The sequence below is a fragment of the Clarias gariepinus genome, chromosome 20 (assembly GCF_024256425.1).
Source record: "Clarias gariepinus isolate MV-2021 ecotype Netherlands chromosome 20, CGAR_prim_01v2, whole genome shotgun sequence".
Taxonomy (NCBI): Eukaryota; Metazoa; Chordata; class Actinopteri; order Siluriformes; family Clariidae; genus Clarias; species Clarias gariepinus.
The window spans coordinates 199,672-219,147 of record NC_071119.1 but is presented as its reverse complement, the minus strand read 5'-3'; the positions used below and the strand labels follow the sequence as shown (position 1 = coordinate 219,147).

Genomic DNA, 19,476 nt, shown 5'->3' with positions numbered 1-19,476 from the left:
ACTGATACATCACTCCTAACCACACACACACACACACACACACACAGACTGATACATCACTCCTAACCACACACACACACACACACTGATACATCACTCCTAACCACACACACACACACACACATACACACACTGATACATCACTCCTAACCACACACACACACACACACGCACACACACACACACACTGATACATCACTCCTAACCACACACACACACACACACACACACACACACATACACACACTGATACATCACTCCTAACCACACACACACACACACACACACACACTGATACATCACTCCTAACCACACACACACACACACACACTGATACATCACTCCTAACCACACACACACACACACACACACACACACACACACACACTGATACATCACTCCTAACCACACACACACACACACACTGATACATCACTCCTAACCACACACACACACACACACACACACACACACACACACTGATACATCACTCCTAACCACACACACACACACACACTGATACATCACTCCTAACCACACACACACACACACACACACACACTGATACATCACTCCTAACCACACACACACACACACACTGATACATCACTCCTAACCACACACACACACACACACACACACACTGATACATCACTCCTAACCACACACACACACACACACTGATACATCACTCATAATCACACACACACACACACACACACACACACACACACACACACACACACACACTGATACATCACTCCTAACCACACACACACACACACACATACACACACTGATACATCACTCCTAACCACACACACACACACACACACGCACACACACACACACTGATACATCACTCCAAACCACACACACACACACACACACACACACACACACACACACACACACACACACACATACACACACTGATACATCACTCATAACCACACACACACACACACACTGATACATCACTCCTAACCACACACACACACACACACACACACACTGATACATCACTCCTAACCACACACACACACACACACACTGATACATCACTCCTAACCACACACACACACACACACACACACACACACACACTGATACATCACTCCTAACCACACACACACACACACACACACACACACACACACACACACACACACTGATACATCACTCCTAAACACACACACACACACACACACACACACACACACACACACACACACACACTGATAAATCACTCCTAACCACACACACACACACACACACACACACTGATACATCACTCCTAACCACACACACACACACACACACAGACTGATACATCACTCCTAACCACACACACACACACACACTGATACATCACTCCTAACCACACACACACACACACACATACACACACTGATACATCACTCCTAACCACACACACACACACACACGCACACACACACACACACTGATACATCACTCCTAACCACACACACACACACACACACACACACACACATACACACACTGATACATCACTCATAACCACACACACACACACACACACACACACTGATACATCACTCCTAACCACACACACACACACACACACTGATACATCACTCCTAACCACACACACACACACACACACACACACACACACTGATACATCACTCCTAACCACACACACACACACACACTGATACATCACTCCTAACCACACACACACACACACACACACACACACACACACACTGATACATCACTCCTAAACACACACACACACACACACTGATACATCACTCCTAACCACACACACACACACACACACACACTGATACATCACTCCTAACCACACACACACACACACACACACACTGATACATCACTCCTAACCACACACACACACACACACACACACACTGATACATCACTCCTAACCACACACACACACACACACAGATACATCACTCCTAATCACACACACACACACACACACACACACACACACACACACACACACTGATACATCACTCCTAACCACACACACACACACACACATACACACACTGATACATCACTCCTAACCACACACACACACACACACACGCACACACACACACACTGATACATCACTCCTAACCACACACACACACACACACACACACACACACACACACACACACACACACACACATACACACACTGATACATCACTCCTAACCACACACACACACACACACTGATACATCACTCCTAACCACACACACACACACACACACACACACTGATACATCACTCCTAACCACACACACACACACACACACTGATACATCACTCCTAACCACACACACACACACACACACACACACACACACACTGATACATCACTCCTAACCACACACACACACACACACACACACACACACACACACACACACACACTGATACATCACTCCTAACCACACACACACACACACACACACACACACACACACACACACACACACACTGATACATCACTCCTAACCACACACACACACACACACACACACACTGATACATCACTCCTAACCACACACACACACACACACACAGACTGATACATCACTCCTAACCACACACACACACACACACTGATACATCACTCCTAACCACACACACACACACACACATACACACACTGATACATCACTCCTAACCACACACACACACACACACGCACACACACACACACACTGATACATCACTCCTAACCACACACACACACACACACACACACACACACATACACACACTGATACATCACTCCTAACCACACACACACACACACACACACACACTGATACATCACTCCTAACCACACACACACACACACACACTGATACATCACTCCTAACCACACACACACACACACACACACACACACACACACACTGATACATCACTCCTAACCACACACACACACACACACTGATACATCACTCCTAACCACACACACACACACACACACACACACACACACACACTGATACATCACTCCTAACCACACACACACACACACACTGATACATCACTCCTAACCACACACACACACACACACACACACTGATACATCACTCCTAACCACACACACACACACACACACACACTGATACATCACTCCTAACCACACACACACACACACACTGATACATCACTCCTAACCACACACACACACACACACACACACACACACACACACACACACACTGATACATCACTCCTTACCACACACACACACACACACTGATACATCACTCCTAACCACACACACATACACACACACTGATACATCACTCCTAACCACACACACACACACACACACACACACACACTGATACATCACTCCTAACCACACACACACACACACACACACACTGATACATCACTCCTAACCACACACACACACACACACACACTGATACATCACTCCTTACCACACACACACACACACACTGATACATCACTCCTAACCACACACACACACACACACACTGATACATCACTCCTAACCACACACACACACACACACACACACTGATACATCACTCCTAACCACACACACACACACACACACTGATACATCACTCCTAACCACACACACACACACACACACACTGATACATCACTCCTAACCACACACACACATACACACACTGATACATCACTCCTAACCACACACACACTGATACATCACTCCTAACCACACACACACACACACACACACACACACACTGATACATCACTCCTAACCACACACACACACACACACACACACACTGATACATCACTCCTAACCACACACACACACACACTGATACATCACTCCTAACCACACACACACACACACACACTGATACATCACTCATAACCACACACACACACACACACACACACTGATACATCACTCCTAACCACACACACACACACACTGATACATCACTCCTAACCACACACACACACACACATACACACACTGATACATCACTCCTAACCACACACACACACACACACATGATACATCACTCCTAACCACACACACACACACACACACACACACTGATACATCACTCCTAACCACACACACACACACACACACACACACTGATACATCACTCCTAACCACACACACACACACACACACACACACTGATACATCACTCCTAACCACACACACACACACACACACGCACACACACACACTGATACATCACTCCTAACCACACACACACACACACACACACACACACACACACACACACACACTGATGCATCACTCCTAACCACACACACACACACACGCACACACACACACTGATACATCACTCCTAACCACACACACACACACACACACACACACACACACTGATACATCACTCCTAACCACACACACACACACACACACACACACACACACACTGATACATCACTCCTAACCACACACACACACACACACACACACACACACACACACACACACTGATACATCACTCCTAACCACACACACACACACACACACACACACACACACACACACACACACACACTGATACATCACTCCTAACCACACACACACACACACACACACACACACACTGATACATCACTCCTAACCACACACACACACACACACACACACACACACTGATACATCACTCCTAACCACACACACACACACACACACACACTGATACATCACTCCTAACCACACACACACACACACACACACACACACACTGATACATCACTCCTAACCACACACACACACACACACACACACACACACTGATACATCACTCCTAACCACACACACACACACACACACACACACACACACACACACACACACTGATACATCACTCCTAACCACACACACACACACACACACACACACACACACACACACACACACTGATACATCACTCCTAACCACACACACACACACACACACACACACACTGATACATCACTCCTAAACACACACACACACACACACACACACACTGATACATCACTCCTAACCACACACACACACACACACACACACACGCACACACACACACTGATACATCACTCCTAACCACACACACACACACACACACACACACACACACACTGATACATCACTCCTAACCACACACACACACACACACACACACACACACACACACACTGATACATCACTCCTAACCACACACACACACACACACACACACACACACACACACACACACACACTGATACATCACTCCTAACCACACACACACACACACACTGATACATCACTCCTAACCACACACACACACACACACACGCACACACACACTGATACATCACTCCTAGCCACACACACTGATACATCACTCCTAGCCACACACACTGACATCACTACTAACCACACACACACACAAACACACTTCTATTCACACACACGCACTCACACACATACACACACACACACACACCGCTTCTAACCACCCACACAAACGCAAACACTTACAAACATCACTTTCAACCACACAGAAACACACACATAACTCCTAGCTCTGTAATTGGCCAAGGGTGTAGTACAGTCCTCTGTGATTGGTTCAGGGTGTAGTTCAATGCTCTGTGATTGGCCGGGGGTGTCGTACAGTACTCTGTGATTGGTCGAGGGTGTAGTACAGTCCTCTGTGATTGGTCGAGGGTGTAGTACAGTCCTCTGTGATTGGTCGAGGGTGTAGTACAGGGCTCTGTGATTGGCCGGGGGTGTAGTACAGTCCTCTGTGATTGGTCGAGGGTGTAGTACAGTCCTCTGTGATTGGCCGGGGGTGTAGTACAGTACTCTGTGATTGGTCGAGGGTGTAGTTCAATGCTCTGTGATTGGCCCAGGGTGTAGTACAGTACTCTGTGATTGGCCGGGGGTGTCGTACAGTACTCTGTGATTGGCCGAGGGTTTAGTACAGTACTCTGTGATTGGCCGGGGGTGTAGTTCAGTACTCTGTGATTGGCCGGGGGTGTAGTACAGGGCTCTGGGATTAGTCAAGGGTGTAGGGCAGTACTCTGTGATCGGCCGAGGGTGTAGTACAGTCCTCTGTAATTGGCCGAGTGTGTAGTACAGTCCTCTCTGATCGGTCGAGTGTGTAGTACAGTCCTCTGTAATTGGCCGAGTGTGTAGTACAGTCCTCTCTGATTGGTCGAGGGTGTAGTACAGTCCTCTGTAATTGGCCGAGTGTGTAGTACAGTCCTCTCTGATTGGTCGAGGGTGTAGTACAGTCCTCTGTAATTGGTCGAGGGTGTAGTACAGGGCTCTGTGATTGGCCGAGGGTGTAGTACAGTCATCTCTGATTGGTCGAGGGTGTAGTACAGTCCTCTGTAACTGGCCGAGTGTGTAGTACAGTCCTCTCTGATTGGTCGAGGGTGTAGTACAGTCCTCTGTAATTGGCCGAGTGTGTAGTACAGTCATCTCTGATTGGTCGAGGGTGTAGTACAGTCCTCTGTAATTGGTCGAGGGTGTAGTACAGGGCTCTGTGATTGGCCGAGGGTGTAGTACAGTCATCTCTGATTGGTCGAGGGTGTAGTACAGTCCTCTGTAATTGGTCCAGGGTGTAGTACAGTCCTCTGTGATTGGCCGAGGGTGTAGTACAGTCATCTCTGATTGGTCGAGGGTGTAGTACAGTCCTCTGTAATTGGCCGAGTGTGTAGTACAGTCCTCTCTGATTGGTCGAGGGTGTAGTACAGGGCTCTGTGATTGGCCGGGGGTGTAGTACAGGGCTCTGTGATTGGTCGAGGGTGTAGTACAGTCCTCTGTAATTGGCCGAGTGTGTAGTACAGTCCTCTCTGATCGGTCGAGTGTGTAGTACAGTCCTCTGTAATTGGCCGAGTGTGTAGTACAGTCCTCTCTGATTGGTCGAGGGTGTAGTACAGTCCTCTGTAATTGGCCGAGTGTGTAGTACAGTCCTCTCTGATTGGTCGAGGGTGTAGTACAGTCCTCTGTAATTGGTCGAGGGTGTAGTACAGGGCTCTGTGATTGGCCGAGGGTGTAGTACAGTCATCTCTGATTGGTCGAGGGTGTAGTACAGTCCTCTGTAACTGGCCGAGTGTGTAGTACAGTCCTCTCTGATTGGTCGAGGGTGTAGTACAGTCCTCTGTAATTGGCCGAGTGTGTAGTACAGTCATCTCTGATTGGTCGAGGGTGTAGTACAGTCCTCTGTAATTGGTCGAGGGTGTAGTACAGGGCTCTGTGATTGGCCGAGGGTGTAGTACAGTCATCTCTGATTGGTCGAGGGTGTAGTACAGTCCTCTGTAATTGGTCCAGGGTGTAGTACAGTCCTCTGTGATTGGCCGAGGGTGTAGTACAGTCATCTCTGATTGGTCGAGGGTGTAGTACAGTCCTCTGTAATTGGCCGAGTGTGTAGTACAGTCCTCTCTGATTGGTCGAGGGTGTAGTACAGGGCTCTGTGATTGGCCGGGGGTGTAGTACAGGGCTCTGTGATTGGTCGAGGGTGTAGTACAGGGCTCTGTGATTGGTCGAGGGTGTAGTACAGGGCTCTGTGATTGGCCGGGGGTGTAGTACAGGGCTCTGTGATTGGCCGGGGGTGTAGTACAGTACTCTGTGATTGGCCGGGGGTGTCGTACAGTACTCTGTGATTGGCCGAGGGTTTAGTACAGTACTCTGTGATTGGCCGGGGGTGTAGTTCAGTACTCTGTGATTGGCCGGGGGTGTAGTACAGGGCTCTGGGATTAGTCAAGGGTGTAGGGCAGTACTCTGTGATTGGCCGAGTGTGTAGTACAGTCCTCTCTGATTGGTCGAGGGTGTAGTACAGTCCTCTGTAATTGGTCGAGGGTGTAGTACAGGGCTCTGTGATTGGCCGAGGGTGTAGTACAGTCCTCTCTGATTGGTCGAGGGTGTAGTACAGTCCTCTGTAATTGGCCGAGTGTGTAGTACAGTCCTCTCTGATTGGTCGAGGGTGTAGTACAGTCCTCTGTAATTGGTCGAGGGTGTAGTACAGTCCTCTGTGATTGGCCGAGGGTGTAGTACAGTCATCTCTGATTGGTCGAGGGTGTAGTACAGTCCTCTGTAATTGGCCGAGTGTGTAGTACAGTCCTCTCTGATTGGTCGAGGGTGTAGTACAGGGCTCTGTGATTGGCCGGGGGTGTAGTACAGGGCTCTGTGATTGGCCGGGGGTGTAGTACAGGGCTCTGGGATTAGTCAAGGGTGTAGGGCAGTACTCTCTGATTGGTCAAGGTTGTAGTACAGTACCCTATGATTGGCTAAGGGCATTACCCGGGCAGTGAAGTCCACAGCAGCGCCACGGTTCAGTAGCAGAGTAGAAACGTTAACGTTTCCGTAATGAGCAGCGATGTGGAGTGGAGTGAAGCCACTCTTCTCAGAAAAGACAGAAAGGGAAAATGATAAATAAAGAAGAATAAAGGAAGAAGCAAAAGAGAGAAGGAGTATTATTTATCGAATGCACATGCTTTGTATGTCAGTAACAGCTCTGTCTGAACGTGCAGCATGCTGCTGGAGCAGGAAATTAAGACAGCATGAGCTTTAAAACAAACATCACATGCAAAAAAAATGAAGGTAAGAATAAGTATCCTTTCACTTAATCATATTAGCAAAATAAGAAAAGATAAAGAAAGGAAAAATGAAAATTTTGCAGCTACTAGCATGACTTGAGTAAAGAGCTAATGAGTGAAGATGGATACTGAGAAATGAGTGAGAGAGTGCAGATATCATGACTGAGCATGCCTTACCTTTCCACTCTGGCAGACATGGTGCGATTTAAGAGACATAATTAACATGTGCAGCGAAACATGGCTAAAAATGAAATATTTCTAAAGTGAGAGTTATACAACGTACAGCGAGACAGAGCGAGCTCACAGACTCTAAATAAAGTTTAATTAAAAAAAATAAACACACACACACACACACACACACACACACACACTACACTGAGTGGCCAGTTTATCAGGGACACCTCCTTAACCTGTGGAGTGAGCAGGAGAGATCTAACACATTGTACACTAAATGGTGTCACTCACCAAACCAACACAGATCTTTGAATAACAACAGGAACACGTATTCATGCTGTATAGAGATACAGTGGGGCAAAAAAGTATTTATTCAGCCACCAATTGTGCAAGTTCTTCTACTTAAAAAGATGCGAGAGGCCTGTAATGTTCATCATAGGTATACCTCAACTATGAATGACAAAATAAATAAAAAAAAAACCAGAAAATCACACTGTAGGATTATTATTTGCAAATTATGGTGAAAAATAAGTATTTGTTCACTTACAAACAAGCAAGATTTCTGTCTCTCACAGACCTGTAACTTCTTCTTTAAGAGGCTCCTCTGTTCTCCTGATCGTTACCAGTATTAATGGCATCTGTTATCAGTAAAAAAGACACCTGTCCACAACCTCAAACACTCACACTCCAAACTCCACTATGGCCGAGACCAAAGAGCTGTTAAAGGACACCAGAAACAAAACAGTAGACCTGCACCAGGCTGGGGAGACTGAATCTGCAATAGGCAAGCAGCTTGGTGTGAAGAAATCAACTGTGGGAGCAATTATTAGAAAATGGAAGACACACAAGACCACTGATAATCTCCCTCGATCTGGGACTCCAGGGACTCAAATCCTGTAGTGCCAGGCGTGTCCCCCTGCTTAATCCAGTACATGTCCAGGCCCATCTGAAGTTTGCTAGGGAGCATTTGGATGATCCAGAAGAGGATTGGGAGAATGTCATATGGTCAGATAAAATCAAAATAGAACTTCATGTTTGGAGGAGTAAGAATGCTCAGTTGCATCCAAAGAACATCATACCTACAGTACTGTGAAGCATGGGGGTGGAAACATCATGCTTTGGGGCTGTTTTTCCTGCAAAGGGACCAGGACGACTGATCCGTGTAAAGGAAAGAATGAATGGGGCCATGTATCATGAGATTTTGAGTGAAAACCTCCTTCCATCAGATAGGGCATTGAAGATAAAACATGGCTGGGTCTTTCAACATGACAAATGATCCCAAACACACTGCCCGGCCAAAGAAGCAGTGTCTTTGTAAGAACCATTTCAAGGTCCTGGAGTGGCCTAGCCAGTCTACAGATCTCAAACCCATAGAAAATCTTTGGAGGGAGTTTCGCGACAGCCCCAAAACATCTCTAAGAGATCTCTAGAGGAGATCTGCATGGAGGAACGGGCCAAAATACCAGCCACAGTGTGTGAAAACCTTGTGAAGACTTACAGAAAACGTTTGACCTTTGTCGTCGCCATCAAAGGGTTTATAACAAAGTATTGAGATGAAATGTTGTTATTGACCAAATACTTATTTTCCACCATAATTTGCAAATAAATTCTTTAAAAATCCTACAATGTCATTTTCTTTTCTTATTTTGTCTCTCATAGTTGAGGTATACCTATGATGAAAATTACAGGCCTCTCTTATCTTTTTAAGTGGGAGAACTTGCACAACTGGTGGCTGACTAAATACTTTTTTGCCCCAGGGTATGAATCAGTATACAGTAACGTTCCATCATCATGCTGAAGGTGCTCATTTAGGAATAAATTAAGTAGCCATGTGAAGACAAACTCAAGTTGTGGCTTTAATCAGATGTACTATGTGGTGCTGATGTTCTTCAGTAAATTTGAGGAGAACATGACCATCTTATTCCAAATTCCTCACTCACTGTTAAGCTCTTGGCTTGCTACTAGCAGGATGCTGGATGTGGAAACTTCTTCACCCTTCAGGTTCTTTTATTCTCACTGAATGAGATGTTCTTCTCTCATGGCTTTAATTGGAATGTCGTGAGAAGGACCCCATGTTGAATTTGGATGTGATCCCAAACCAGACATCTTTAAGAACATAAACAGTTTATGTTTGCTATTATTGCCGAGCTTATGCACGATATCTCACTAGCATGCTACATACCTAGAATTGGTTGTTTAATTATGATGAGTTATTATTTTACAGAATGTCTCAAATGCCGAAAAAAACAACACTCTGAGCTTAATTTATTGGCTATCACAATGCATAGGATTAGCTAATGTGCAGAAAGTGGAGCTCCAAAAGAAAAAAAGAACAAAACCTGGGGACATGTACCTATTAAACTGGCATATATTTAGTAATTATTGTTACTAAATATAAACATAAAACTGTTGCTGCAGCTAAAATCCCGTCACTGTGTTAAGTGTGAAACAGAAAACAGAGAAATGTGTGCATCAATGAGCAAACAAACTGAGAACAGAAAGGACCATGAAGCAAATTGTGTTTAAATACAGGCATGCACACACACTCTCTCACACACACATAAGTGTCTGATGGAGAATCAGTACCTCAGTCGTTCTGTTGACCATCATCTGCAGCGGCAGAAGGAGAAAATGTCTATTAGATTTTGTTACTGTTAGCAGTCCTAGAGTTAGTGTGTCTCTCCATATAAACAGAACATACACCTTACACACCTTACGAATAACCCTCACTGGTCACACGCTGTTTGTAAAGAATCTAGGAGCAAGCCGTTTGTTTCTCGTCAAGTCGCTTTTAACCAATTTGAACCATATACAGCAAGTACACAATGAAGTGAAACAAAACCACATTTCTGCAGGAACAGGATCTGCTGAGATCCGATCTCTTCTAAAGTCAACAGGACAATTTGGCCCTCGCTGTTCCTGGAGCGATTTGGTCACCTACTCTGAAGGTGGAGTCTGGCGTCCTCACGAGTGCACACACCTCCCTAGTCATCCACAGCTTCTGGTTAAGGCATGTCATGATGGTCTTGGACATGTGCCAGTCAGTATTCTCAAAACATTGCTTAAGAGCAAAGATGGCATCTCTGAACCACTCTGGAGAGCCGATGTGTGATCAGTATGCTGGGAGCATAACTGAGATGTGATCTGGGAATAAAATGCACCTTTTTTCATGCTAATAGAATTTATGTCTTCCATGACATTAAACAGTCCTTTAGGGTTTTGCAATTAACTTATATTCCCATACAGTTCACGAGATGCCTCTTTGGCGTTAGCACTGGGGGGAATGTACACAGAATAGAAGTACATTGATAAATTTTTGGGTGTCTAAATTACATAAACACTTCTTGCACTATTCCATGTTGATATAAACACACAAGCGCCACCAGGAGCCTAACAATACAAAGGTGCATTTCTCTCATAGCGGATCAATGCTAGCACATCTAGCTCAATGGAATCGTCCAGTGAAAACCACAAAACAGCAATTTCTAGACTCACGCTGAATAGTCTGCTAGTGCTCAAATGTAGTCCATTTTATTGTCACGAGAGCAGACTTTGTTTTTTAGCCTAGCATAGTCCTGCACCGACTTGCCATGCTTTCCTTCTTCATCCACTGTTTGCGCAGCTCACACCTTGCTCAGGCTTCAGACACCAAAGACTGGAGACCTTGTCCTCAATAAACAATAAACCATATAACATCTCCTGTAGATTTTTACAGTGAAGATTTTTACTAAACCCTCAACAAAATTAAGTCCTATTCGAGTCTTCACCAACTACACTTTGTAGCTCTCATCTAGGTGCAGATTACGGCTTCTTGGGCAATTGGCTCAGCTCATAGGCACTCCAAGCCCACCAAAGTCACTGAAGAGAATATGGACAATGTGGTACTGGAAACGGTTGACACTGCTTGAAAAGATAGCAGAATGGGCTGTGTGCCAACAACTGGCATAAAGCAGGCAAGGGAGGTGGTCCAGCTAACAACAGACAATTTAAGCACATACTTGAGGTCAGCCAGCCCCACCCTGAATCCCCCTCTTTGGTAGAAGGTCATTGGTACAAGCCCCAGCTCTGTCAGGCTGCTCCTGTGGATCCTTGTCCGCTCCAAAGGGACCCTGAGCTTTGGCCACAGCTTCCAAAAGCTGAGAAAGAACTTCTGTGTGTGGTAATGTGCAAGAAATTAAGACTAAACTTAATTAGATAAACAGTTAGCCCTAACTGGCTTTTTTTCAACACTGGACATGAAAAAACAGGCACAACAGGAACTTCGGGAAGGGTACAATTATCTGGGCTTCCATCTTTTATTTTGGTGGTGTGATGATGTAAATGGCACCTACAGTAAGAGTACTCAAGTGCCATTTGTGAATGCGCCTATGGTAATTAATACAGTTCTTTTTGCACAATGTGGGTGCGGTACAGAGAAAGAAATAAACCAGGAAGTACGGTCAGTCACCAGGATGCCTAAACATGTGTGTGTGTGTGTGTGTGTGTGTGTGTGTGTGTGTGTGTGTGTGTAAGTGTTTGACCTTGGCCTGGACGTCAGCGTTGTGGTCGTTCTGGAGCAGAAGTGCAGCAGACTTGGTGTCGTCTTTGCGGGCGGCGATGTGCAGAGCGGGTAAACGCACTTTCCCTTTGGTGTCCTTCTCCAGTAACAGAGACACCACCTGGTTATGACCCTGCTGCAGTGCGATTGCTAGCGGGGTGAAGCCATCCTGCACAAAACACACACACACACACACTCCATCACATACTTACCATCACACACGTCATCACAAACTCCATCACAAATACACACCTCGGTGGCTGTACTCTGGTTGCCTCCATTCTCCAGCAGGTAGCGCACAACATCCAGGTGATTCTCCTGAGCAGCCATGTAGAGTGGAGTGAAGCCATTCTGTGTTTGTACACACACACACACACACACACACACACACAAAACAGTGAAGTCAAATTAATTCTGCTTCATAAATGGTTTGTCAGTGTGGATTAGAGATGTGGTTATGCTACTTGTTATTAATGATCACTGATCATGTGACTGATTTACACTGGTCACTGCACTACCTGCTGGTTTAAGAAGGACACAGGTGATAGAGTTTGTGATTGGCTAGTGGGCGGGGCTTACCTGGGACTGGGAGTTCACATCTGCTCCTCTTTTCACCAAGAGCTTGGCCACTTCCCTCTGTCCAGCCAATGAGGCGATGTGGAGAGCAGTGTTTCCTTTCTGCACAGACCATCAAAGAGAAGGAACAAGATTCAGACTTGCACTCACTTTAGTGTGTGTGTGTGTGTGTGTGTGTGTGTACCTTGGTAGCTGAGTTTACAGGTGCTCCTCTCTCCAGCAGCTCCTCCACCAGCTCCACGTGACCTTCTTTAGCAGCGAGATGAAGCGCGTTTAACCCATTCTACACACACACACACACACACACACAAACAGACCATACATGTAGCTTACATATTTCCTAGATTATGATTATCAGCAGACGGAGTGTGTGTGTGTGTGTGTGTGTGTGTGTGTGTAAGTGATTACCTGGTTACAGGTACTGATGTCTTGTCCTCCCTTTAGTAGCTCCAAAACTTTGTCAACATTTCCGGATCTTGCTGCTCTTAAGAAACTGGTGTTACTGTCCGACTTTAGAGACCACACACACACACACACACACACACACACACACATACACACACACGTTAAATTGAGTGCAAGACTAACATTAACACATTGAAAGTATCTGTTTGTAATATAACAAAAGCCACCACAAAGCTACCAACACCCCCCGCCCCTCGACACACACACACACACGCACACACACACACACACACACACAGCATATTGTGTTTAACTTTAGTCTCACTCACTCACTCATCTTATATACGGCTTTATCCTGTAGACCTGAAGCCTATCCCAGGAGGCTTAGGGCACGAAGCAGGGTACACCCTGGACAGGGTGCCAATCCATCACAGGGCACACACACACACACACACACACACACACACCCATGGAGGACCCTGGAGGTGCAAGGCGAAAGTGCTAACCACTACACCACCGTGCCGCCTTAACTTTAGTCTGTAATCTCTAATCTATTATAGACGTTTTAATTTATAATCATTATATTGGTACCATAAACTCACTGTCCACTTTAATAGGTTAACTGCTTATTGATGCAGTTATTTAATCAGTCAATCACGTGGCAGCAGCATCTTCACTTCAAACATCAGAATGGAGACTGGAGATCTGATCTCTGTGTCTCCATCTAGTGGTGAAGCTGCTCAGCCCCACCCGCACACAGAGTACAGACCACACCTAAACTATTATGGACAGATCAATAAAAGATAAAAGCGTAAAGACTCCAGATGATAATCTCACACACACACACACACACACACACAAACACACCCTAGTCCATTAGCAGTGCAGAATGCTGGGTTGTGTTTTTGTTCATCCACAATAACAAACTCTTCCATCTGTGAGTTATTGATTAGCCCCGCCTCTCTGAGTGTTACAGGAAGCCCTGATTGGTTGGTCATTAATCATTTAGAAAGTAAACTTCATCCTCCAGCTGCTGAAAATACAAACTGATTCTGTCCATCTCTCTCACACACACACACACACACACACACACAGGGAGTAACAGGAGAAAAAGGAACTGAGAATCAAGAGAAAGTGAGGATGCACTGAGGAGGAAGGATTAAAATATTGAGAGGGATTAACTGAGGCGGACCAGAGGAAGACCTGAGGAGGAGGACAAAATGAGAAGAAACAAGGAGAAATAAGATCGAGGAAGTAAGGAATCTAATGAATGAGGAGAAGGCGAGGAAGAAATGGAGTACTGTTTCAGTTTTCCTCACATCACCCCACTGCAGTCTTCTTGTAGCTGCTGCATCAGATTTCAAACACTGATGATCAACTTCATGTTCCTACAGAGCCAAGAACAGGCCTGAAGGCTCTTATCACTCTTCACACTACACCTCGTCCTACACCCCACCCTACAACCTCGCTCAAATAGAGATGACCTGAAAGCAGCAGCAACAACAGTTACACACAGAATAATAAACAATTACTTTAACCACAATTATCTCTATCCCACACCTCTACTGGAATAAGCACAAAGGTGTGTCACTTAAAGCATTTGGACAGATCAGAACTGTCTTGGAACGATATACTCTGGTGAAATAAAGCAAAAGTAAGACTCAATTCAATTCAATTCAATTTTATTTATATAGCGCTTTTAACAATGGTCATTGTCCCAAAGCAGCTTCACAAGAAAAAAAACTCTTTGGAAAATACTTATCACATCAAGTAACAGGGGTACCTGGGGCGGAAGGATACAAAGGCCATATTAGAAGAGAATTTATTATAATGTTCAAGGACCATCATGACCTTGAGGAACTGATTATACTGATATAATTTTCACTACCTTTGTGCTCAGATGTTCATAAAGTTGTTTGTGTTAGTTTCCAGTGTGTTTCTTATGACAACACTTAAATTCTCCTGCAAAACCATATCGCTAACTCAGGAACATATAATGGACCTAAAACACAAAAATTTTGAGTAAGTACCAAAAAGTACTAAAGTTCTGCTACTAGGGCCTCATGCAGCTAACAGTAAGCTTTTACCTTTCTGTTCCATTAAGTCTATCAGTGAAAGACCTCGGTGTGATTATAGATTTCAGTCTTTCATTTAAAGTTCATGTAGATAATATAAGCCGGATAGCATTCTTTCACCTCAGAAATATTGCCAAGATAAGAAATATATTACTAATATACACTAAACGATGAAAAAAAACTAGTTCATGCTTTTATCACCTCTAGGTTGAACTACTGGAACACAACGAGAGTCCTCACTAGAACCAGGAGATACAAGCACATCACTCCTATCTTATCCACATTGCATTGGCTGCCTGTGAAATTTCACATCGATTTTAAATTACTACTTTCGATGTATAAAGCATTAAATGGTCTAGCGCCACAGTATCTGAGTGAACTGATAGTGTCTTCTGATCTGCCACGCCTACTTAGATCAAAAGGTTAAGGCTATTTGGTAGCACCTTGTGTCATAGGCTTAAAACCTATTTATTTAGCCAAGCATTTTTGTAAATAGGTTTGCCTTAGGTAAAGGAGCAGAGTCTCATGGACGTAGAGTGTTATGGTGAACTGGTATGTTTAGATGCTGTCTTCTCCACCCTCAGTTCCCCCTCATGTCTGCATTTCCTTTTGGCTGTTTGTAACTTCTAGTCCCTGCTTGCACTCTGAGCACAAGCTGTAGCATATCTTCTTCCTCAAGAGCTCCCTGACTAACCCTATCCCATTACTACTGATTGGAGTCAGAAGTGGAAGGTCTCACTTGGATAGCCTAAAGGTTACACCTACTGAAAACACTTCATGATTTCAGTCTCATTAATTATGCAGTAGATAATCTGTATAAAGAGAACACTGTATGCTGTTAGACAAATGATTCAGCGTCTACCAAATGAGCACAGCTTCCATCCTGAATCTGGTTCCTCTTCAGGACATTAAAGGAAAATGACGTAATGAAGGTCACGGTCTGACATCAGCCTCAGCTTCAGCAAAAATTCAGAAGCTTTAAGTGCACATGAATAAATAAAAAGATGAGAAACAGTCAATAACAGAGAAAGAGCTTAGTAACAGAGAGTGAGACAGGAAGTGAGAGAGAGACTGCTGAGTCATACATCATAAATCCAGGCTGGACTAAAAAAGGGGCTGGGTATAATGCCATTTCCTGGGATGTTAATCTCAGCTCACTTTACAGTCTGGACTGTCAGGTTGGTTTGTTTCAGCACCGGACAGCTCACATAGTCACAATTAGCATTAGCATTAGCTTCTGATCAAATTAATTTGGGTTTCTCTCACAGAAACAGTGTCTATGAAGATCTTGAGTAACACACTCTCTCTCTCTTACACACACACACACACACACACACACACACACACACAGTGTTTAATGTTTTAGCCTGTGAAGGATTCATTCATTCTTACAAACCCAGCACTACCCATAATGCAATGCAGGACACCATCTGATCATCTAAAGAACTTCAGGTCTGACCCGAAGTACAAAGCTGTTATGGAGTTAAATGATGACACACACACACACACACACACACACACACACAGGGAGTGGCAGTGGAAATAGAGACTGTAATTGTATTTTGTGTCTGTGTACATGAGGCTTTAATGGGTGTGTGTGTGTGTGCGTGTGTGTGTGTGTGTGTGTGTGTGAGAGAGAGAGAGAGAGAGAGAGAGAGAGAGAGAGTGCAGTCCATTACTGAAATCTGATTAAATCTGAAACCGACCTCTCCAACAGGAAGCTGTAGCACACACACACACACACACACACACAAACGGACGGACGGACGGACGGACTTTTTGAAGTATGACATCATCACAGAGCAAAAATGTCTAGCATTCAGTTACATGTTTATCACACACACACACACACACACACACACACACAGTGCACTCGGCAGTAGACAGTGTGCTGGGATCAGATGCTGAGATGGAAATAACTGGAAACACTGAGTGTGTGTTTGGTCAAATCTTTAAGTGCGCGCGCGCACACACAGATACACCCCTACACACACACACACACGCACACACACAGATACACCCCTACACACACACACAGACACACACAGATACACCCCTACACACACACACACATACACACACAGATACACACACACACACACAGATACACACACACACACACACAGTACACACAGATACACATACACACACACAGATACACACACACACACAGATACACACACACACACAGATACACACACACACACAGATACACATACACACAGATACACACACACACACAGATACACATACACACACACAGATACACACACACACACAGATACACACACACACACAGATACACACACACACACACATACACAGTACACACACACACACACACACAGATACACACACACACACACACCCGCACTGACCTGCCGCACGCGGCCCTGTTGCGGTGGGGATCCTCCCTCCGGTGAGCTGCTGCACGAGGAGGCCATGTTCTCCCTCTCACACACACACACACACACACACACACGGTGCGGTCCCTCAGCCCCGGTACATACTGATGAAGACAAGCTGCGCGCGCTCTCCTCCTCTGTGCTGTGACGGAGCGCGAGCCTACAGAGCCGTGCGCGAGAGAGAGGGACAGAGACAGAGAGACAGAGAGGGAGACAGAGAGAGACAGAGAGGGACAGGTCTGAGGCTCTGCAGCACTGAGACACCGAGAGCGCGCAGAGAGAGAGAGAGAGGAGGGTGGGGATGATGAAGATGATGAAGATGAACACGAGACCAGACCAGGCGGCTCCGCGGTGCGCGTGCAGTCTCCTCTCTCCGTCTCTCGCTCGAGAATAAAACGAACTCACACACACACGCGCGCGCGCAAAGATCGATCTACAAAGCTTTTAGAGAGGGAGGGGGGGGAGGATGATGATTATTATTATGGGGAAATGTGTTTACTCAGCAACACACACACACACACACAACAACAACAACAACATCAATCACTCAGAGCTGGGACTTCCGGAGAAACAGAGTAGGGGGGCCAGCGGGGGGGGGGGGGGGGGGGTGATGGGGGCTTAAGCATCTGAGGTCTAAATTCACTCCGTCATCATCTATACACAGTGTCGTCTGTATATTAGTGGGGTCATGAAGACTATCTCA

General features: G+C 45.4%; 1 protein-coding gene across 1 annotated transcript in view; it reads right to left on the bottom strand.

Annotated features, from left to right (window-relative positions):
- ank2a (ankyrin 2a, neuronal) overlaps positions 1 to 18,941 on the bottom strand; it is a 66,371-nt gene extending 47,430 nt beyond the window's left edge. Inside the window, exons 1-8 of the mRNA XM_053479504.1 lie at positions 18,747 to 18,941; positions 14,297 to 14,398; positions 14,073 to 14,171; positions 13,892 to 13,990; positions 13,565 to 13,663; positions 13,296 to 13,481; positions 11,362 to 11,385; positions 8,306 to 8,404 (exon numbers count right to left, since the gene is read on the bottom strand). Coding sequence (XP_053335479.1) covers positions 8,306 to 8,404; positions 11,362 to 11,385; positions 13,296 to 13,481; positions 13,565 to 13,663; positions 13,892 to 13,990; positions 14,073 to 14,171; positions 14,297 to 14,398; positions 18,747 to 18,812 — 774 coding nt within the window. The 5' untranslated portion in view covers positions 18,813 to 18,941. The remainder of the gene's footprint in view (positions 1 to 8,305; positions 8,405 to 11,361; positions 11,386 to 13,295; positions 13,482 to 13,564; positions 13,664 to 13,891; positions 13,991 to 14,072; positions 14,172 to 14,296; positions 14,399 to 18,746) is intronic.
- Between the last annotated feature and the right edge of the window lie 535 nt (positions 18,942 to 19,476).